Consider the following 23,759-nt stretch of genomic DNA (forward strand, 5'->3'; position numbering starts at 1 on the left):
ATAGAGTGCACTGTGCGGAAGCACAAATGTGTCCTCGAGCCAAACGTGACGTATGGAGCCCCTTTTGTTCTTTTTTTTTCACGGTACACGTTACTTGCGAACTAGGGGGTGATCGCGAAAAAAATTATGGGGGGGGGGAGGGGGGGGGAGGCTCGCATCTAATAATTCGCATTTTGCGGTAACCCAAATTTGCAGCCCTGCCTTCTGCAGACCCGAGTATATTTAGTGTTACGACGAAAAGTGTCACGAAAAGTGTAACGTCGCACAGAATGCAGCCACGTTTAAAGAGAGAGACAGGTAGAGAGAGAAACTAACAAGATATTGCTTGCCGAGAAAAACAGCGCAACTACAGGACCACTAAAAGTCGAAACAAACACAGTCGCGGGTTTCAGTGATTTTGTTCTTGCACAGTTCTTCTTTTTTTTCTCGGAATCTCCACTAAAACAGAAATTCGGATTATGGTTGGTCTTGCATAATAGGTAAATCACAGCACGTTAGACAACGGACGACTTCAGACTTCTGTGCATTTTGTTTATGCACTCGCCCTTTGTGTAGTGCACTGTTTTTTCCCCTACTTTCTCTAAATGTTCCTCAACGAACTAGCCCAGCTTCGCACTCTCATAAAGATATCAATGCCCCAGTTTATGCGGTCCTTAAAGAGATCCGAAGAAAAGTTTTACGACGTGCCTTATATTGCTTTGTCGGAAGATGCTCTATTTTTGACACCGACGTGCAAGCATTAGACAAGGACTATAACGTTGTAGTTCCATCGCAAACAGCCAATTGTCAATATAAGCAAGTTCTGCTATACTAAGTTAACTTTCGCTGTGCTTACTGCATGCGATGCAAGCTCAAAAAGAAACGCCAGTTGATATTCCCGCCACGTCACGAAATCATGCCAGACAAGCTGCAGCTTCAGCGCAAGCCGGCCCAAAACCTGGCAACTTAATAAAAAAAATGCAAATTTTGAATGTTGACGTGTCGTGCTAATGAGAGAGAAATAAAAAAAAATTATGCGCCAGCGAAAGCTTGATTGCGATCGATTTCCAATATTTTCGCGAGGCTTTCGGGGAAACAACGCTTCGTTAATGAGCGACGCTGATCAATGGTGGCATGACGGCTCGACCTTCGATGAGTGCGATAATTTTTTTTTGATAGCAGCGCAAAGTTTACACACGCGCGCACTGAAGATGTGTGCTCTCCACGTTGGTTGCAAATACGGAATTCGGAGCACTGATCGTTAGTATGCTGTCGGTCATTACTGGACGTCGACTTCGAGTTTTCATTCCGCAGGGTAAATATTGCTCGCAGCCTGTCCGTGGCGAGTGGACGTTCGTAGAATACCCGACACGCAAGGCTTCAGGCGGTAAAAAAGCAGTGCTGGTGGCGCCATCTTGTGAGTCCTCCTTCGAACACGGCGCGGGAGAAACGTTCTTGTGTCGCATCGTTGTTCCCATGCGCATAAACAAAAGAAGAATAAAAGCTAAACAATTCCGCCGTATTCCAATGAAAGTCGGTGCCGACATTTTCGCGCCGACAGATAGAACCATGACCCTTTGCAATTAAAGTTCTGTTTGTTTCATAGTTGACGTCGTTGTCGTCAGACGGCGCCACCAGTGCTGTTGTCCGCGCCTGCGTCATCGGCATTCCGGCATTCCATAAACACTGGTATCATAATACTATCTACTATTGAATTCGCGTCTTGGGCATCGTCGGTCGCTAGTTGGAGCAGTTCCTGGACACAAGACCGTGATTGGCGGCGATGTCATCCCCCCCAGCTATCAGACGTTATCGATGACGATAACTCTAAGCTTGGCGATCGACGACAGCTCTGCTGGTAATCCTTTGCTTTCCCTTATTCCGAGTCCACCACCAATGCTCTGGGGCGTGCTTAGGTTTAAACTTTCACTGACAGGCGGCAAACAATGCGATTAAACAACTATCATGCAAAATTTTCGTAAATAACGCCGAAACTACTTGACCATACGAAGGAAAAAAAAGATGTTCGTTTATACAGCGTGTTGTAAATTGAAGAAACCCGTACACAAATCTGTAGCTTCTTTGCTACTATATTGATGGCATCGTCTATTCTCAGTCGCATCCGCAGCCTCTGCCAACGTATTATCTTTACAGAGAATGATCCGTGTGCGAACACAAGAGCTGTTTCCTTACGGAAATTAAAGAAAGAAAAAAAAAAAGAAAATTACCCGAGCAAGAAGTTGTAACGGATAAATTTCACTATTTGCAAACTTAAGATCGATCTGACAGCACGGCTACAAAAGAAAGAAAAGAAGAAAATAAAAGAAATTAGAAAAGAAAACAAGCTTCAATGCAGCTTCGCTTGATCAGACTTAACGCCAGCAATCTATCCCAAAGTGCCACTAGGTTGCTTGCTATATACACGGTGTTCCAGCGAACATTTTCAAATATTTTTATGGCTTGCCTGTGGCGGATAGCACGATTCTTGTTCATGATCTGGCCTACTCGAAGAGGCGGACATTGCGTGCAAAAAACAATTAAATGCACATTCGACTAATTAACATAAAACCACTAATTAATTTCAGTAACTAACGACCTTATGGCCCATATTGCAATTTACAAATTCTAGCCGTGCAGTTCTAAAGACGGATCCACTTGGAACGAATTCTCAGGATGACACCAGTTTCGAGACAATTACTCCCGAACTTTGCGGTGAAATGCATTGCCGTTCCACTTCCTTAATTAATAAAACGTCGTTTTATACATTGAAAGATGTCTGAAGAGGATATATATCATCAGAAGCCAACGAACAGACACCAAGCGTCATTGTCGATCCACGATCGTGAGCTACGACTTGTCCTGCGTGCACCTGACCTTCGTCGCGATTAAGTAACTCACAGGTAACGGTGCCGGACTGCTTCGGCCTCGTGCTCCGTCAGCTTGGGATCATCTCATTGCTGTCGGATTGTCTGGGCTCGGGCGACTCTAAAGGCGCGTTTATAGTCCGACATTATCGGCGCGCGGCCGAGCGTCAGAGCGTCAGAGCGCGTTGCTCGCGTCCGGTTACGTCGGCGGCGCCAGTGGGTCGAACCATCGACCGAAATACAGACGCTGTTGTTCTCGTCAACGTAATGTAACGTGTGCGGGCGTTCACGCCCGCATACGACTACATTTAGGCCTTAATGGCTGGATCGGTGCGCCGACGGCGAGCGCTTTCACGGGCGAGTTCTCGCCGCCACTCGTCGAACGCTGCCAGTTCCTCGGGGGAACGCACAACGCGTGGCCGTGGGATCCGTTTTCCGAGATTAATAAAAATTAAATTATGGGGTTTTACGTGCCAAAATTTTCCGAGATTGAACAGAACGGAAACGAATCCGGCGCCACGCGCGCGACACCCTTTCCCGCTCTTTGCCTCCGCGGCGGAAGCGAAACGGCTCTGATTGGTTGCGCGCGTGGTGTGAGCGCGCGCCCATGCAGCTGGAATCCTTGTCAATGACTCACGCTCGGCGCCGGCGCAGTTTTCAACTCATCAAATCGCCTTTTCCCACAGCTGCTCTGCTCTGGCAGCAACTGGGTTTCTTGCGTGACCAGACTGCCACCGAAACTAGTGAGCCAACACAAGCTCCGCTCGAGAAAATTGCCGAGCAATTTGTTGCTATTTTTTCGGATTCGATTACATTGCTGACGTTAAGGACAAAATGGCATGGGCAGTCAATGTCCAACTGGTATACGGATTTAGACTGATCCTTTTGTCTCGTTCAGCAAGGTGTGATTCTAGTTTGCAATTTTTAGCGAATTGTCGAGTTAAACATTTATGTTCACATCAGATGTCACAGCAGGTAATGTCATACCACATCTTTATTTCGGCACATTGTCTATCCAACCTCATTAGGGACTAGTGGGCCGACGTGCCATCCAATTTTTATGCACAAGGAAAGACGTTGTGACCAGCAGACACATCACAGCATCTGATTAACACGTCAGTTTCCCTTCTTCTGCGTCTGTCGCTACTACTTGTTCCTACACGACGTTGCAATCGTACTTAACTGGACACTGAAGAAAAACAATAAATGAAATGAAATAAATAAAGTTTATTTCTTCGAAAGCCCTATCTATATATTTAAGTGTCTAACGGTTGAGCATTTACAGAGAAAGTGCACGCTGAATTTCGGCGCTGTAACCCCCCTCCCATAAAATATACATACATATATATATATATATATATATATATATATATATATATATATATATATACATATATACATATTTCAGTGACGCCATTTCGACGTCACATACTTCGCGCTAGTTTCGCGTTTTTGATTCGTTTTTGTCTGGGAAAACTACATAATTGTTGGCAGGCTGTGCTTTCACCAATCAATGCTATGTAGTCCCAATGTTTTGGTTCGCACACAGTTAACTGGCTCAAAGCGGACGCTGTCGAAATCTGTGACGTCATGAAGGGGTGGTGCTGCAAGTTGAAGGTGGAGTCGCCGCCAGTCCTTCTCTCTCGCGCAATTTTTGCCACAGCAATACCCGGCCCTCTGGCGGTAAGGACATGGCTTTGTCGCAATTCCATAATTGCGTAACCCATCAACTTATCTTGACTTGACATTGTTTTTCGTTTACGTTTCTTCGCGAACGCGATTGCCGAAGGCCACAACATAAACGTTCAGATAACAACACGTGACCTGCGCCACCTACTGCGCCCGTCGCTACAATGACTCCATGTGTGACGTCACGACCTCAGCGCGCGTTGACTATGAGCAGACTCACGTGACGTCCACAGATCAAACTATAAACGCGGTGATAGATAGGGAGAGAGTGAGAGCGTGCGCAGAGAGACATAGACTCACACGAATAGTCTGTTTTGGCACATTGCTAAGCAAAACTCGCGTAGTTGTACAAGATCCCGAAGCGTTTCGACAACAGGGAGCACAAGAAAGAATCTTAACGTGCAAGATACACCAAAAGACAGGAGGTGGTTAAACGAATGTCACGTCACGTGCGGCTATGCGCTAGATATACCACTGATCGCTACCTTAAGTACAGTCAAAACGTGAGCTCAGTCAGACAAATATCTGTACCATAACGAAAAATGGCCACAGAACAACCGAATAAGATTATTGGCGTCATTGAAGCAACAGCTTTCAAACTGGCTTACTTAGTGGGAATGCATACTTCTTTATTTTTTGTTGTAGTTGTTAGGAGAAATTCGCGCGGATACACTTTTTGACTGTACGTTTGCGTTAACACCTCGACCTTTCTGGGTAGTTTGGCGGATCTTTCAGTTGTACTTTGAGCAATAATTTACCTTTTGTTTCCCTCAGTCGTTCTTGAAATGATGCTTCTGTGTGCCCAACGAAACCACAGATATGGTTTTTAGAAGTACCGAAGCGGGGGAGGGGCGAGGGGGGAGGGGGTAACGACTGTCGGATGCGCGTGTGTTTGTGGTACACGCAATAAAATGTACGCTGGACGTTGCCAAGAAAGTGTGACAGTGCACAGCTCGAGCGATGCTTAAAAGCTGCCACTCTCAACTGCAAAGAAAAACGATTGGATCGGAATAAATTTAGGTCGAGAACAGGGAATACTGGTTAGCACTGCAAGCAGCTGAGAGACTGCGAAAGGCTCGAATGTCGAGGTGTCAACGTTCTAGCAGTACGAGTATGAGGGCGCTCTTTGCCACATAGCCACCAGGAAATTTATGTGTCTGCTCAAACTGAAGGGCCAATCGGCAAAAAAATACTCATTGAAAGAAACGCGTACTTCCTTGAATTCCTGTCTACTGTTATCTGTCCGGTTAGTTTGGAAAGAACGAAGAAAACAAAAACGAAACTTTGAAGAAACGCATGGACCGAGAAGTATTGTAAATTTTTTTAACCGAAAAAGCTAAAATATTTGACATCTTGAAGCAACAGAATAAAGGAGGAATGACAGCGTCATAGATTAATTTGATTAATTGTGATGAAAGGATAATACAATATGGCTTGATGTCCGCTCCAACGTATACCTTTCAAAAGAGCTTTACATTACGATGACCGAAATGAGGAATGAAGCGATAAAATAGGTCAAAGTGCATTGCAAATGAAACAAGAAGTCGTTCATAAAAAATATACTAGTAGGCTATGCTGCAACGAGCGCAAAAGAGGTAAGGAGGTATGAGGGGGATATGCGCACGGCTGTGACGTTCATAGTGGCCATTTCACGACACGACGGTGCGCATGCGCCCAAAGGTTGGACAAAACTTGGAAAAACACACAAAATGCACAGAATAAAGAAACTGCGTACATCTCTACAACTGCGAACAAAAGAGCAAGTATTGCTCTTCCTATACGGACGTGTATCTTTTTTTTTTTCTGTAATACTCGTAGACACAAATTATACGTCACAACCCTATACATGACGTCACAGCCGTCAACGACGACACAACGTAACAAGGACTCACCAGTAACTCGTCATCGGCTCAAACAATTGATTCAGACAGTCCATAGAAAGCCCATAAACGTCTTTCGGTGATGTCTACAGGTCGTCTATAAAGATTTTCATTGAGGCGAGAGAACACCCTTATATAGACTGTATTGTTGTGCGTGGCTACAAAGCGCACGCGCGGAAGCTATCGCCGTTTGATTTTTCGTCTTCTTCTTCTTTCTTTTTTGAGCAGGTGCTCACGTGGTTCACCACAGTACGGAGGTCAGTGTGCCAAACGATAGTTTCAGAGAGCATTAGCTCTAGATAGAAAGGTCTATAGACAACCTGTAGTTTTGTGCCCTTGATTTTCGGTAAGCTAATGCATTTATGAAAGTCGTTTGGAAGTACGCAGACCTAATAGACCAAGTAAAATATGCAGGTTTTAAAGACTTTTAGCTGTAGACCTCTTATATATCTCATATAGCCAGAAGGGCAGTTTAGATATGGCCTTTCATATTTGGTCAACTAATGTCTTTGTGCAAGATCCGAAGTATATAGACCATGATAGACCGACGGAATTAGACATTTCTTAAAGCCTTCTGGCTGTAGGTAGTATATGCACATACTTTCTACAGCTGGGACGAGGTCTGTAGATGGCCTTTCGCATTCGATCAACTAATCTTTTTCTGCAGGTTGTTTGGAATTACCTAGACCATGATAGACCAAATGAAATATACAATTATTGAAGACTGTCGCCCGAAGATGGTATGTAGACTTTTTTTACATAGCCAAAATATTTAAAAAATACTGAGCCCGAAAACACTACTTAATATAGTCTACAAGATGCCCATATACAATCTTTAGGCTTCTGGTAGACCGTTTTAAATCGTCCCGTTCTAGACTACAAGAAATGTATAGACAATCTATAGACTGTCCAAGTTATCCCACGCTCTTCGGGCTCTAGAGGAGGCGAGGAGTGAGTGACGAACCTGACACGTACGACGGAGGCCCTTTCACGGGAACCTAAAACGGCTCCTCTAAAGTCACGACAACCTGATCTCCCCCGAGGCTTCCGCGAAGGAAGTTAAGCCCGGAGCGATGATAACGCGCTGGCGACTCGGCTCCAGTGCTACGGCAGAAGACGCTCGCAGGAAAGCCCATCGAGTAGTTGATCAGTTTGAAGCGATCATAGAAGTGATAGAAGTGGAGCCAGATCGATAGAAGTGGAGCCAAACGACGTCGGTGTATCGAAATCGACGAAGAAAGCTAGACTTGAGAGTGTCGAACACGTGTCAATTGCGTTCTTTGATTTGGAAAGGAGAAAAGCAGAACCCCGTTCGCGAGTAGCGCTTACCGCGCAAAGCAGCCCCACTGGATTATTTGGCGAGCAAATCACGCGGTCGTGTTCCACCTTTTTTTTTTATATTCACCGGTTCCCTGTAGAAACTGACTGGTAAAGGAGATGAAGTCGTAGTGCTCTTGATTGGCTCGGCTCATTTTGGTTGCTATATACAGTCTGCACCGACATAAGGCAGAATGCTCGCCTTGCGTCCACAACCGTTATAATTTTCAATATACTCAACAATTTCTGCGCTGGAATTCAAAGATTTCACGCGGCATTCTCTGCGTGGACTACTTACCATGCGGTGGCGCATGGTGTGTTCGGATTCACACTTGCGTAGCTACCGATCGGTTATCAATTAGATATTACCTTTAATATTGGGGGCTGCCGTACTTTGTATGGTTTCGTAGATATTCCACGCCATGTGAAAAAAAAAAAGTCAGCTTCAACGGCAATTCGGCGGTGGGGAATGTTCCATACATCGAGAATGCCCAGTCTCTGTTTTGTTCTTTATTTCAATACTGCGATATCTTTCTTGCCGCCTTTGCCCATCGAAGCGTTAAAAGGTTATAAATTTGGTCGCTATGCGGAGGCAGTACGATTCACCTGAGTTTAACACATCGACGTTTGGCTGTAGCGATTTGAAATCCTCGTATGAAAACCTGTTGGTGACAAATGACGAGGTTCCCCTCGCTAAACCCATTTGATCAATACGGACTTTCATGCTGCACATGAAAAAAGCATTCCGAGGGCTGTGAGCATAAAGCGAAATGATATCTAGCGATGAGTCTTACGACGCTTTCGGCATGGTCCATGCATTTAAAACTATACAGGACCTACTATAGCAAACAAAAGTTTGCATTCGCTAGAGTGCTTGGTAAGATCAAGGGGTGGCCAATTAGAATGACGTGTACATTAACGATTGTGACCGGTTCATCATAAATGGTCGTCACAAAGTAAAACCTTCGTGAATTCGAGTTCTTGGACGTACAGAAAAGCCCTCCGGAGAGTTTGAACTTCAGCGTTAGCCCTCGCGGCTGTTGCAGGAGACGCATGAGTAAGGCGTGACAAACACAATGGAAGTTCATTTTTCAGAGCTCGAATGCAGAGGAGAAAGTCATTTAACGAAGCTTACACCGTCAAGCTCCGAGTCCGTTCTAGTAGTTTCGAAAACGATGGTTGCGAAGTGCCTCGTAGTCGATAGCGATCCACTGGGGCACGTTAATATCGCGAAAAGGGCATCTTTCTTTGACTCGCCGTTCTTCATTTAAAGTTTATTACACAACGACCAGGTACATGTAATTACGATGCGCAGATTTATGGCGCTTGTAATAACGGCGCCACGGTGGCCCTGCCATTACAGTTGAGCTTGAGCTTACCGTGTATTACCGCGGCGGTCGAGAAATAATCATTTCGTAAAGGTATTGTAATTAGAACTAAAAGAGAAAGAGCTAAGTTTCTTTTACTCCATCATCTAACGAGCAAAGTGTGCCGTTACGAGAAGGAAAGCTCATTGCGCGCTTCAGTCTGCGAAATTTAGCGTGAACGATGTCTTTTTCCTTTTTCCCCCTCTTTTTTTTTTTTGCGCTGTATCGTAGGCACGTGTTCAAGCGCTTGCTTAATCTTATCGCGAGAAACTGGACACTTACATTGTCGCTTGGTTTAATCAGCGCCGAAAGCAATATGAGAGAGCTTTTGCTGCCACGCGTCGCATTACGAGGCCACAGGCAATGTTTTCTATACCTTATGCATTGAACGCGCTGTCTCTTTTTTTTTTTTTTTTGCACATAACGCAACAGCAACAAAGTGGAACGCGAGGCACAACACACAGATCACGTTGTGACGACTGTTTATACCAGGTAGTACGGCAATGTACCTATAGGAGACACGTGGTAACAAAGTGCTAACAACTAGCTATCAAACGAAGTGTTACAACGCTGCTAATGTATCGTTCTGTGCTCAAAATAGCGCGTTTATTGCCGGATGCTGCAGAGCCAACCGGGTTTCCTTTACAGGCTGGCTAGTTTCCCTTTTCCCTTTTCCAATTAAAGCGCTGTTTTCTAGGAGAAAGCCAAGCGCTAATGACTCGGGACAAACCACATACTTCGCAATGCCCCAAATAGCGACTGCTCATTGTAGATACTGTGGCGACGCGGTTAAATACGCAGCTGGTAACGAAGTGTTAACAATTGCTTAGCAGTAAAATGCCCCACGGCGATAATGTTTCGACTGGTGCTACGATACAGCGCCTCCAACTGGCCTCAACCGCAGCCCTTGAATAGTGCCCATCCAAAAAAGGAAAAAGGAAAGCAATAAAATTCCCAATACGCAGTCTACGTATCGCGCTATGCTAAAGCTGTCCTGCCTCCTGTACCACTCATGTCCTCGCCTCTCTAAACGCCCGACTGGCGCGTCAAAGAGACGTTCCATGCGGTTCGGTCTTCACAGTAAGCCTCTCGAGCAAGAGCGATCGCGTCTAAGCACTCGCTGTCGAGCTTCCGCCCGTCAATGCATGGATGATTGTGCCCTCCAAGAAGCAAGCGCGCGCATGTTCGAACGCAGCGCCGGACTTGCGCAGGAAGCCTAGCTCCACGTGAGGCGCTGCCATGTAGTTGGCGCGCCGAGCCAGAGCGCCGTCGAGGTGTTGCGACGCGGGACCGACAGGCCGCCGGCTTGCTACGACGAGAACTGAGGCGAAGTATTCTGCGTCGACGACGTCGGTTGCTGTTGTGACGTTGCCAGCTTCGGCCACCCTGACTGGGTCGCTCGGGGCGCGCGCAAAGTGCCCACGCACACCGCCATTTCAGGTTCCACCATGTAAAAACGGCCTACAGTATCTGGCACTCTCATAGCACCGTGTCGAGGATGGCCAGTGACTTCATCACGTTCTCGTCCTGGAAAAGAGCAATGGCGCCAGTTGAGCGAAATATATGAATGAATGCTATCACGACAAAGGCGCTGCGGACAGGTACTGGTCAGACTATCGAAATCATCGAAAAATTGAGTATACATTCAATTTTTAGTAGGAGCATCGTCCAAACAAGCCTTATTTGTAAGTGAACATCAATGTGTCTAGGGATCGACTGTGACTATCAGCGCTCCTATGTACCGATATAAAAAGCATGTCGCCATGTGTTACCGTACCGAGTTAAAGAGACCAACGACGGCTGGTGAGCAGCCAGAAAACATACAGAGTGTCTTCGGTCCAAGAGCGCTTAAGTAATTCGTAACATGATAAAGGGTCACACTTGGAGGCATCCCGGCTTTTTTGTTCCCCTTCGAGGCTTACCTTTAAGCAAGTTTCGATGAACTCGTCGATGGTCACGACTCCGTCTTGATTCAGGTCCAGTTTCTGCGGAAACATAAGACCCGTCAGGACTTGTCGCATCACTTCGCAAAGTTCATCAGTGGGGGTGAGCAAATATTCCGCGACTGGTGATTGCAACATGTGGGTATGGAGCAAACAGCGGTTAGAGTTACTGTAACTGACAGGAAAAGTTCGTTTAGCCCTTTCGCACACTCATCAGGTTGACATTTCTCTTTTAAACTGATATATTCGGCACTCCCCAGCGAGCGTTCGGATGGCTGACGTTCCCTTTTTAACTCAGTGTTTTTGATTGTGCAAGTATTGCAACAGTGAAGTCGAAGGGGAAGGGAACCAATTCTACCTCGAAAATGACATCCAACACATCCGAACTCCACCTGTCTTCCATCGTCTCTCGTGAATACAATGGTCTCTGCGTAAATAGCGTTTGAAACAATAACTACGAACAATATTACGTATAACATTATGGGCAAATAATCTCCAAGATGTTTTGTCTAATGCACTATAATATGTTGGAATACAGTTGCCAAGTACATATTCTCTCGTTGCTTCATTGACAGCTTAATCCTCCGGAATTCAAATGTAGATAACCTATCATCACCGCATGCACAAGTCGTTGGTCCTTACGCTTTCTTAAAGCTTATTACTTTTTTGTCAGTCATCTCACCTGTGACCACCTAAACTTTTTGTTACAGTTACAGTGCCAACCTGCACCAATGCGTCAGTTGAGTTGACATCAGTCACCAGCGCTACAGCTGGCTATGGTCAGCACTCCATCACGTGATACTCCCTCGATCTACATTACGACTAGAGTTGCAAATGCTAGGTAATTTTCAATGCATAACTAACGCAAAAAAAAAACATGCTAATTATGCTGTTTTCTACAGAGTACGTAAAGTTGACTCTGCCGTATGGTTAATATAATTGCAGTGGTGCACGCTTTACAGGAGACGCGACATATTTTTTTGATGAAAACCAAGAAAAAAAAAAGAAATTAAATAGAATCGTTACATTAGTAAGGCCCTAGATGCCACTCAGGGTACACTTCAAAAAGCTTTGTATTTGTCTCCTTTGAACCAAATGGTACTGCAGTCAACTGGCAGTTACTGTAACTGGCAAGTTGTAGATGCAACGCCCGTCTCGATCGCTTACCTGGAAGACCCTGTTGGCGTGGTCCCTGACGGAGTCCGGATCGTCATCGTCTGGCCCTCCGCTTCCTGCCCCCGCAGAGGAGGCCCCGCCCCCCGTGCTTGACGAGGGGTGGGCGTGGTGGGGGGCGCCCACCAGGCTGTGGATGGAGACGATGATGTCCGTCATCTCGTCGCGCGAGATGATGCCGTCGCCGTTCAGGTCGTACAGCTGGAACGCCCACCGCAGCTTGTCCACGGGCGCTCCACGCGAAAGCGCCGACAGGCCCACCACGAAGTCCTGCGCCCATCCAAACGATGCCCACTCACCCTTTGACAAGCGTAGTATGCTGGAAAAGTTGTGTCCCGGAAAGGTTACGCAGAACGAAGGACAGAGTGAAGATGGAAGACCAGGAAGCGTGCGCTGGGTCCTGGCTTCCATACTTACATTGTCCTCCGTTTCACGAGCCTTTCTTTAGAATCAGTGGTCGAAACACGTCTAAAAGTGGCAACCTAATAACTGGAGATGACAGAAAAATGTACGCCCATGTTGGGACACACTGGGTCACGTTAGGTTACTTTGGCCCAATACAGGATTTTTATTAGACCCGCTAAAAGCAAAACTAGGGGCAGCTGGGCGAGTTGGTGTGGTAACATGAAGAAACAGCGCCAAAGACAAAATGAAGAAAAAAGAAACAACGAGACATTGCGCTGACTTCCAACTGAACTTAATCGAAAAGAAATATAGGCCCTTTTTATCCGCGACTTGGCCAACTAAAGACAGACACGGCAGCAAAAAAAAGCTATCAACTATAGAAAGGAAGTGCAAGGCAAAAAAATTTCTTCACACGGCCAAATGCCATAATGATTAGGGTTAGGATAGACGCGAGATATATCCTATTTCTCCCCTTGCTAGTGACAACCGACAGTTGATTTGCACTGTCATCTTGAAGGTGGCAAATGCGAAATGCTTCCGTAGTCTAAAGGTTAAGATGATTGCGGTGGATAATGTTCCAGTGCTACTTTATGCACATGCCTATCTCGCTCAGAAGGAGCAGTCCGAGGAACGAAAGGCAAAAGCATCAGCGTCAAATGAGTAACGTGACGAATTGGGTTAGCATTGTTATACGTGATCTTAACTGTTAGCGCTTCTCTTCTCCCGTTCCTCGATATTTTGCCCTTGTCCCCCCCCCCCCCCCCTCACCGATTCCCGGTGTAACAGTGAACGCCATGTTAGGTAAGGTATGGATAGGTTGGTCTGACAGCGCAGCTGCTTAGTTAACACGGTCTCAAATTGTTTGTTCGTTGTTTTTATTTCTTCTTTTGCAGTGCCTCTGTACAGAATCAGCGTAATGCTGGCCTTGGGGCGGCCAGGCTGTGTTAAGCCCATGATAGACTGTTCTTTCGGTCAACCAGCCCAGCAGTGACAACGAGACAGCACCCAAGCCGTAGGCAGGATGCGAAGTTCGAGTGGATTCTGCGAGACATAGTACCCTTGTTTGCTTCCACAGCGTATCATTGGCGCCGAAGGCTGCCGCAGTGATTTCTCGAGTTTAGACCGAAGGAAGGTTAAGGACAAGGTGTCAAACACACTGTGTTAGTCGGAAGGCACTGTACCCCATTGGTGGCGTGCCAGGTACGGGCATCTGTGCCTGTACACTGCATGCTACTCTTCACCTCCTTGAATAAACAGTGTTCTTAACTACTTGCGAGTAATCGTGGACTTATCCAACGAGTTGCGCATTTTATTGGTTAATAAGTGAATAAGGTAGACAGCGAAACTGACCGAGAACACGATATTCGCAATTTCAGGCAGCAAACAATGTACAGCAAAACAAGTTGCCAGGTCACTCACCTGGAAGGTTATTGTCCCGTTGTGGTCCTGGTCGAACGCCTGGAACAAGTAATGCGCATACTGGCTAACATCTGCGAGAGAAAAAAAAGAAGACGGATGCCCGACGTGAATGTTTTGCTTTTTGTGCGGTGCTCCCGGTAAGTTTGGTGCACCGCGTAAAACACAAGCTAGGTTGATCCGGACAACGCGTACTAGCAGCACTAAGTAATTGTTTGTTTACTAAGATAAACAACTAATAAAATTAAAGGAAGGGAAGGAAACTACTGCTGACGGAAACTGCCTAGGCAGTTGATAATTGAACGGCGGTCAGTAGCAGAGGGAAAGGGAAGAGAGATGGGATAGCCGAGATGATTGAGTAAGAGGAGGAAACTATTTACATAAGTACAACAAAGCGACTAGGTAAACCTTTATCCATAATTCAATTTTGTAACAACTTCCTCAAGAGAGTTGACGATGTAATCTCTTCCATGACCCGGAACTGTTGAACGATGGTATACCATATCTAGTCAGCTAATATTCGAATGCTGATTCTTGAGCAAAAAAAATATTCGTACGTATGCCTTAATACGTGAAGCATAGAAAGCGGTAAGCGGTAGCTCGTTTCTTCTTACGTATAGGAAAGCGCCAAACAGAAGTGTGTGTAAATAGTCCAATCTCTCCTACGGCTTTTCCGAACAACCCCCTATGCGACAAGACTTTAAAATGAGCCCAACAGGTTCAAAGAACAACGTTCCACGCTTTCGTTATTCCCAACCTTCAACCGACCCATCGGGTCATGTCGAATTACACGCGTTTCGAACATAATAAGGCTAGATTGTTTCACCAGCGTAAGTTGCATGTGAGAGTCGACTCAGGGAGGGGTTCAAATTTTTTTTTAATGAACAACGGATATTGCATTATCTCCATTTATGTCCTGCCTTTAGCTTGTTGATACCAGCTATAGCTCTCTTAAGAAAACGTTTTTCTCTGCGCTAGTTGGTTCGTGCTTACAGACACATCTTAGATGGGACAGAAAAGACAGACCAGGCAGCACTTGTGTCTGCCTTCTTTCGTCCCATCTAATGTGTGCGCTTGCTAATCCATTTCTCTTCTTTCGCCTCTGAGTTTGTTCATCGCTGTTCACTAGCTCACGAGACAATGTTCCTGTTACTGTTCGCACTTCTAACAAGGAACACATTACCTCCGTGTGGGAAGAACTGTGCGTAGATTTCCTTGAAGGTGTTCTCGTGTACCACGCCAGTGGGACAGACCTGCAACGCCAAAGGAGAGAGAAGTCATTGAAAACTTAAAAAAAAGAAGAGGATAGACAATGGCCAGGAAAGAACCACATTTCACAGTACTGGCATCGAAGGCCTGGAATCCCATGAGGGGCATCGAATGACGTCATCACAAAAGGGGCATCAAATAAGGGGCAGCACATATGGGCTGAGGTTTCAATTAATTAGAAACTCTGAATCCTGCAGCCCACAGGAAGCACTTCTAAGGCCAAAGACACGCTGATGAAGGTAAACAAATAGCTCAACGACATGAAATTGCTTCCAAAGCCGACAACGAAATACGAGTGGAAAAATTTATTACACGTAGTCGCCACATGTACTTTTTTTCTCTAAAGTATACCTAGAGAGCATCTTCAGGCCTTTGCGTTTTATGAATTTATACCGCCTGCCTCATTTCATATTTGTTGTCGTGGTCTCATATTACATCTCGCCCCCACACTGACCCGACGATGGTAATGCAGTAAGGCTAAGTGCTGGGCGTGTTGTTACACATTATTATTATTATTATTATTATTATTATTATTATTGTTGTTGTTGTTGTTGTTGTTGTTGTTGTTGTTGTTGTTCTTGTTGTTGTTGTTGTTGTTGTTGTTGTTGTTGTTGTTGTTGTTGTTGTTGTTGTTGTTGTTGTTGTTGTTGTTGTTGTTGTTGTTGTTCGTTTTGAAAACATATACATATGAGAGGAAAGGGAAAGCGAGGAGGCAGGTTGGCAACTGCCACCGGAAAGGACACAACGCTTGCCTACTCCTCCGAAAGGAGGAAGAGAGAGAAAAACATAAAAAACGGAAGATAGGAAGGAGGGGAGGAAAGAGGAAAGAAAGAGCAAGATGACAAATTCCAAAGAATGAAGTCGAGCACACCGTTACAGGTCACACAAAGTGCGGCAGATCATTGCAAGTGACGCTACTGAAGAACGTTAAACAGAGGAAATAGTGTACGAGTTACAAACGTGAACCTAAGTTAGTTAATTCTAGAAAAGTGAGGAGAGCGCGCGACGAGCCACGATCGTGTCGAGACGCACAACCACTGGGGTACAAAGATTCGTCGATGAATAAAGGGAAAATCAGACGTCCACCCGTTCGTAGCAATTGCTACAAAGGAAACCCATACGGGTTCCTCGAAACCCGTATGAATTGCTACAAAGGAACCCGTATGGGTTTCCTTTGTAGCAATTGCTACGAACGGGTGGATGTCTGATTTTCCCTTTATTCATTACTTCTCTCCACCTTGCGGGTTTCCGCAGAACTACTACGTCAAAGATTCGTCGAGTGTCGTACACCGCAGGCTGAGGAGGTGATAGCCTCCCACTAACAACACGCGCTGCGCACTGAAAGCAGGACACTCCAGTATCAGGTGCTGAAGCGCCTCGCACGCAACCGCAAGACGTATGCGCGATGAATTGGCCGCACGTCCTTGTCCGTACATAAACGATACTTGATACTCGAAAAACACGGGACTCTCTGACAAATTGTGACTGTACACTGTGGGACGCAGGACTGCGCGGTGACACTGCGTAAGACTAGGAACGCCTTTGCGGGCCGCGCGACAGGGCCCACAGAAACAGTTCGCGTGTACGTGCATGTGTGTGTTTAGGTTTTTCTTTTCTTTCTTTTTATCCTTCTCTCTCTCACCTATTGCATCCCCTTGCCCCTCCCCCAGTACAGGGTAGCCAACCGTAGATAATCTCTAGTAAATCTCCCTGTCTTTCCTTTGCCTTTCTCTCTCTCTATCTCTCGCACACGTTCACACAGCCAAGCCATTAGCTTGAGCAGTCGCCCTTTAACGGAATGAGGCAAGCATCGATCGCGATCGCGGAGTTCGGGAACGTTCCATTTGCAACACGCTGGTCTGGATGGATGCTGCTTAAGTAGGTGGCGAGTAGGTTGGCCCATCAGCATCGTCCTGTGCACTTTTTGTCTCTGTGTATGCGTCTAGTTTACTTGTTTAATTCCGCGTTTAAGACGATGCCAATGGGTGCACAGCGAGAAATAACTCTATTGTTGCAAGCGTTAACTGGCGTAGTGGCCTATTGTCGCCAAGACAAGTGTGGGCAGTCAACACTGACATAGAGAGATGTTGGCTTTCACATTGAAGCATTCATTTCGGCTACATTATCGCGCACGTTTTCCACAGCCTATGAAGACTGGACCATCCGTTTCTAATGCGTGAACGTAGGCCAAATGGAAAGTGGGGGGAGGGGGGTGACAAACTTAGTTGTCTATTCAAGCAAGATTAGAGACTCACAAAATGCAAATAGTCAGGACTAATGAAACCCTGCGCATTCGGCACACCACGATCTTAGTCTATTTCGTCTGTTACTTTTTTATTCCTTCGGCCATATAGACACAAGCTCGTGTCAGTTACTTCGCCTGTTCATTTCCCCTTGTCGTATTTTCCTGTCGGTATGTTACCCCATTAAAGACCCTTACTGACCCGTGAGGAACCTGCTGTGGCGACATAGTGGCTTCGGCGTTTCGCCCGACGTTCCGAGATCAAATTCGAGCCGCGGCTGCTGCATTTTATTATGGAGGCCAAATGCAAAAACGCCCGTGTTCCGTGCACAGGCTGCACGTTAACGAAGCCCCAGGTGGTCAAAATTATTCCGAAGTCCCCTCCACTACCGCGTGCCTCCCAATCATATCATGGGTTGGGCACGTAACACCCCTAGAATCTAGAATCTAAAACGCTAAAACCTGTAAGAATTATTAAATAAAGGAATATTCCGATGAAATAAAGTTAGCGTGCTGTCAAGCGCCAATTTGACAATAAGAGGCAGAGTGACGCGAAATTCTTGCCAACGTTTGATGATACCGCTAATCTCATCGCAATGGTGTTAACGTTGACCATGGTACTATACAGATAGCAAAGGCAGTAGGAATTCTGGCGAAATTCAAATTCCACTTACCAGAAGCTGTCAAACTTCATATTGATAACGCACTTTTTTTTGCCCGTTTAAATTATTGTCGTCTTGTCTGGGACACAACTAAGTTAACAAACCTCAACCAGCTGCTTATATTACAGAAGAAAGCGCTTCGGGGGGGCCACATTGTGTGCGTTGAAAAAAACTGCGCACACCAGAACCCCTCTTAAAAAAAATACAATCTAGTGTCTGTGTATAACATTTATCCATTAAATCTAGCCAGGAAGTACAAATACGATTCAGACAGACTTCTACTTACTTTTTTAACGTTGACAACACTCACAAGGTCTTATAATTGATGCAGTAATGATATTTGGAAAATAACTGCACCCTTTACATGCCCTATGCTAACAAAACGAATGCTTCGTCATACGCTTCCTAAGCTGTTAAACGAAGTTGATCAATACGGAATCAATTTAGAAACAACTGAGAACTGTGAAATTTAGGAATTTTTCTTGTCGCGAAGGATTGATGATTTTTTTTATGTAATTAGCCACGCATTATGTAAAATTCCATTGCCGAGTTTTGAACTTTGTCATTGTTGTAATTATATAAAGGAACAAAGAATTTACTGTCACGAATACGTGACATATTTTCGCAAGTACTTCCACGCTCTTACTGTATGCCACGTAAACCGCGCCTCGAAGAATCTCAATTGAATAGATCCACGTTTCCTTTCGCGGAAGAACAGACTTATGGAAGGAATAAAGTTTCGATTTGATTTAATTTGATTACACGTTCACAGTGTTATATCAAATAAACTTAACGGAAATAGCGAACAGAAATCATCTCGTCGGATGATTCTCCTCTACCTCGACCACGTCGTGGAGAATTAAGCGCGGCATTGTAAACACACGCTACGTTTGCAATGGCGAGAACAATGTTGCGCGCCCACCTGCTTGAATCCCTGGTACATGAACTTGAGCTCCTGTCGCGAGAATTTGGTGGCCCTGCAGAGGTCCTCGATGCGCTCGGGCTGGCACCGCACCGCCGCTACCTCCACCTCCTCCACGGGGTCGTCAGCTGTGTCAAAAGAGAGAGAGAAAAAAGAAGGGAACTTGGAAAGCGAACGGGATTCACACCCCTACTGCTGTTCTCTTTTCCCCACAAACACAAGCAGATTATGCCCTATACTTTTCTGCACAGCACAGGAGAAGAGAGAGAGAGAGGGAGAAAAAAACACAGCCCTGAACAATTCACGCGTTTCAAGATTCATTCATTCATTCATTCATTCATTCATAGGATAATGTCCACTGCCAGCTGGAATATAACAAGCAAGGAATATAACGAAAGGAATGTAGTTTCCCATTCAAGCACACTTATACGTATACATGCAAAATACAGTCAGGTCTAAATATGGCAAACAGATACACAAGAAATATTACATACAATGGTAACATATGCTAAATAGGATACACTACAAAATGTGGTGTAAATAGCGGACGCTGAATTAAAGGAAGTCGCACTTTCGCCCGAAAGATGAAGCATCGATTGCGATAGCAAATTAGTAGACCGCTATACAAAGTAAGGATAGTAGATTTATCGGCCGTGTAAACTCGAACATATTCGCCTATTAAATGAAATAACGAGCACGGTGCCAGCGCATACAAGCAAACATGAACACATCAAACTCGATGAGCGCGGACACTCGCCGTCAAAACGCTGGTGCGTGTAAGCGCGGCAGCAGCAGCGAGCGAAGTGATCTTCGTGTGGCCTTATCGCTTTAGAGCAAGAGCGGCGAGAACACAGTGCGCACAAAGGTATGAGCAGTCTGCAGATCCTTTTCAAGATACGGCGTGTGCGGCCGTGCAAAGTACGCACTTGTTGGCGGAGTGGAAGCCGCTCCTCCCCCCCTCCACCCTCCTGCGCTGCCTCCCCGCTTTTTTCCTTATATGACGCGCGAGAACGCGCGTTTGCTCTCCGCTTCCTCCTTCGCGCGCACCAGGTTGAGCCGTGATGGTCGAATTATCTCGCGTGCCTTCCTTCGCACATACAGAGTACGACGCGCGGCGACGGTGTTATTGCCCTTGTAATCTATACGGGACATCACGGCGACGGCGACGGCAAAAATGTGCCTGGAGTGTCAATATAATTGCTATCGCAATAAAGACTGCGAAAATACAGTGCATGCAACCTGGAGCGCCACCTGCGGCTTTTGGTTAGTGCGAAGCGAGGCTCTCAGCGGAGCGCACAGGTTCTCTCTTGCGTGCGTGGAGCAAAACACTTTGCTGAACACATGGCCTCCGATATCGGGTGTCGCGCGCTGAGACACCGAGCGCCCACTGGTCTTGGAGGCAATGCTGACCACGCGCGTCGCTTTTCGCGGCTGATTTCATCTTTTGACTCCGACGTAGCGCCGTTACAGTGGCCACCATTTCGAGGCAGGAAAGAAACCGTAATATCTACCCATGAGAAAAAGAAGAGAGTTCTCATCTTTTAAAACCAGCCCAGCGCTGGTACTATAGCTATCTCCTGGCCTACCATATGTCTAAGTAACAGCAGTTACTTATCGACCGTGTGATATCGACCGAGTGATGACGTTCTCTTACTGGCGCAGACAAAGCGTACAATGCCCATCAATCTGTAATTTTTAAAGCGAGGAAAGAGGCAGTTGGGAAATTCTTTTATTCTGGGACACATGGCTGAACCCGAGGTGTAATGGCCACTTTTACGCTGCAACAAATTTTCAGAAAGAGGCGGCAACTATGTCACCAAAAGATAAAAGGAAATAAATATCGGTGAACCATTGAATGTATCGTAGAAACAGCAGGTCTGGAAAGAAGAGAAAATAGAGAATTAAAGCCCCACAACCACGAGTGAAAAAGGTCAGGCCGTTGAGATGGTGCCAGCTGGAAGATGCAAGCAAAGGGATGAACCGTTTTAGATGGGATAAGCGAGAGAGCTTTAAAGTTTCGCGAGGGAAGCCGATGCCACTCAAGTTACGAAAAAAAGAAAGAGAAGACGCCGCGTGGCTTGACGATGATTTGATTGCCCAGACTGCGAAGTACAATGTGCAAAGTGTGCCCCTCCATGTTATTTATGTGTCTCTGGATCTTCATTAATGTTAGAAAGAAATGCGCTTTCTTATCTTCTTGTGTTTCTTTTTTCTCTTCTATTGCGAATACACCACAGCGCTGATACGAAATTAAAGACTCCTGCCACCTGAGCTCGTGCGAGATATTCAACACACATATTGTCATAAGGTGAGACACGTTATGATATCTTGGTTTACTGTAAGCGAACGAAGGGATGACCCTCCGCCCACTCAGAGCAGACGTTCGAAGCCAAGACGAGTTCATTGTTGATCAGGTCATTTCTACATATTCATGTGGCATCTTGTCTTTAGTCTGAAGTGCGACACATTGTGTCACATGTTGCGACAAACCGTGACCTGCCGCAACACGTTCTGAAAAGTTGTGACACATTGCCTGTGATGTGTGATTTATTGAGTGTAGCGCTCCGGTACATTCAGACATACTTCGTGTGGCAAAAAGATAGCGCGCAATTTAAATCAAAATATCCCTAAGAAAAAAAAAGAAAGGCTCGCCTTTTTCTATTAAAGTCATAGCACCTTTTTTCCCTTTCTATATATTAGTTCACTGCCCTCCCTCCCCACCCTGTCTACACACAGAAGTAATCTTTAGGCCAGCAGAAAACATCAAAAACTAACAAGAACAAAGAGTATTTTTCAATGTGGACTTACTGCAATAACGATACAGTTGTCACCAACACAGACAGACAGACAGACAGACAGACAGACAGACAGACAGACAGACAGACAGAGACAGACAGAGACAGACAGACAGACAGACAGACAGACAGACAGACAGACAGACAGACAGAGACAGACAGACAGAGACAGACAGACAGACAGAGACAGACAGACAGACAGACAGAGACAGACAGACAGACAGACAGACAGACAGACAGACAGACAGACAGACAGACAGACAGACAGACAGACAGACAGACAGACAGATAGATAGATAGATAGATAGATAGATAGATAGATAGATAGATAGATAGATAGATAGATAGATAGATAGATAGATAGATAGATAGATAGATAGATAGACATTTATCGCACTTGTCGCAGCGGGCTAGTGCTCGTTAAATAAGAAAAAGTCGCACGTTTAATTATCCTACTAAGGATTTGCGAATGAAAGCTAATTCGCCCCAAAGAAGAAAATGGAAAAAAATAGTTATGGTTCACGCTACCGGGAGGCTGTAGCTACAGATCAAGCAGTAGCAAATCGCGCTTTAAACCCACGGCCAGCGGCAAAGAACGCCCAGATGTATTGATGAAATGCTCCTATGACATCGGCTGTTAGAGCTCTGTGCATAGTTACCTCAGCGCTGTCTAGTTCCTACTTACTCCATCATTGGGCATAAACTCGATTTCATAGCAGGCGTAGGCCACCGGCGCTATAAAGAACAATTCTTTGAAAATGAAGATCTAGTAAAGAAAAACAAAAAAAGAAAACGGCGAGACGAGCAGGGATCAGATTATAATTAATTCAAGCCTCCTGCCTTACTTTTTATCTCTAATTCCCATTCTTTTCCATTTGCCGACGCGCAGGCGGGAAATTGCAGTATAAAAATATAAACAAAGAACAGAAACGACCTTTGCAAACGAATGCGCGATAGAAAAGCGCCTGGGCTGCCCCACTGCTTTAATATTACGCAACTCAGAATCATAAGGAAACACCGAGAAGGCACGTGCCAAACTAAACGTTTCTTTCTTTTTTGGCAAAGCCGGGATATGAGCAAAGGCAAACGCTTTGAAACTTGCTACCATCGATACAGTGCAACAGGAGTGGGCTCAATAGGAACTTTGCTTGACAAGCCGAATACGAAAATCGATAGGTATAGTTTTAGGTTTCGGATTTTGGTTTGAAAGGACATCAGTGAAGCAGGCAATATATATACATCGAAACTACGATGCTGAGGCTGCAAGTTACTCTCGGCGGGGATATTCAACCGTTCGTATCGCCTTATAGAATGTGACCTGAATTTTCACCGCATATGCGAACTTCTTAATTAGGCCCTTGCGATGCAATAAAGGCGGCACGTTCGATAAGGATCATATTGCTAGCCGAGAGGCCGGCCGTTACTTGAGAGCGTACTCGGCAATGAGAACGAGATATCTCGAGACGACCACCGGGTAATTGACTGCGACGGCATCCTGTGGCGGCAAGTCGGCGCCGCGCCCATACAGAAAGTTACTTATGCAGTCTGTGGAAAGACACTGCACGAATACATATCTGGGAAGACGGCTCTCTTCCGCCTATGCACTTGCGCTAACGTTCTTTCTTTTTCATTTCTGAATTTTTACCCGTGCGCTGTCTATAGGAAATACGCTGGATGTTCGAAGAACGAGAAACGGGCAGGGTAACGACATCTCTCGGCACGCGTAAAGTTCAGACGAAGAAAAACAAGTCTTTACGAAGACAAAACTGCCTGCTGAAATTCTACCTACGAGGGTCGTTCAACAAAGGCTGAGGCTGAGGCTCTGAAAGCTGTATT

General features: G+C 45.7%; 1 protein-coding gene across 1 annotated transcript in view; it reads right to left on the reverse strand.

Moving 5' to 3' along the window:
- Nucleotides 1-7,808: 7,808 nt before the first annotated feature.
- Nucleotides 7,809-23,759, reverse strand: part of LOC142587988 (A-type potassium channel modulatory protein KCNIP1-like) — a 198,588-nt gene continuing 182,637 nt past the window's right edge. The window contains exons 2-7 of the mRNA XM_075699396.1: nucleotides 19,129-19,256; nucleotides 15,217-15,286; nucleotides 14,037-14,107; nucleotides 12,207-12,482; nucleotides 11,019-11,081; nucleotides 7,809-10,623 (exon numbers count right to left, since the gene is read on the reverse strand). Coding sequence (XP_075555511.1) covers nucleotides 10,576-10,623; nucleotides 11,019-11,081; nucleotides 12,207-12,482; nucleotides 14,037-14,107; nucleotides 15,217-15,286; nucleotides 19,129-19,256 — 656 coding nt within the window. The 3' untranslated portion in view covers nucleotides 7,809-10,575. The remainder of the gene's footprint in view (nucleotides 10,624-11,018; nucleotides 11,082-12,206; nucleotides 12,483-14,036; nucleotides 14,108-15,216; nucleotides 15,287-19,128; nucleotides 19,257-23,759) is intronic.

The sequence above is a fragment of the Dermacentor variabilis genome, chromosome 7 (assembly GCF_050947875.1).
Source record: "Dermacentor variabilis isolate Ectoservices chromosome 7, ASM5094787v1, whole genome shotgun sequence".
Lineage (NCBI taxonomy): Eukaryota > Metazoa > Arthropoda > Arachnida > Ixodida > Ixodidae > Dermacentor > Dermacentor variabilis.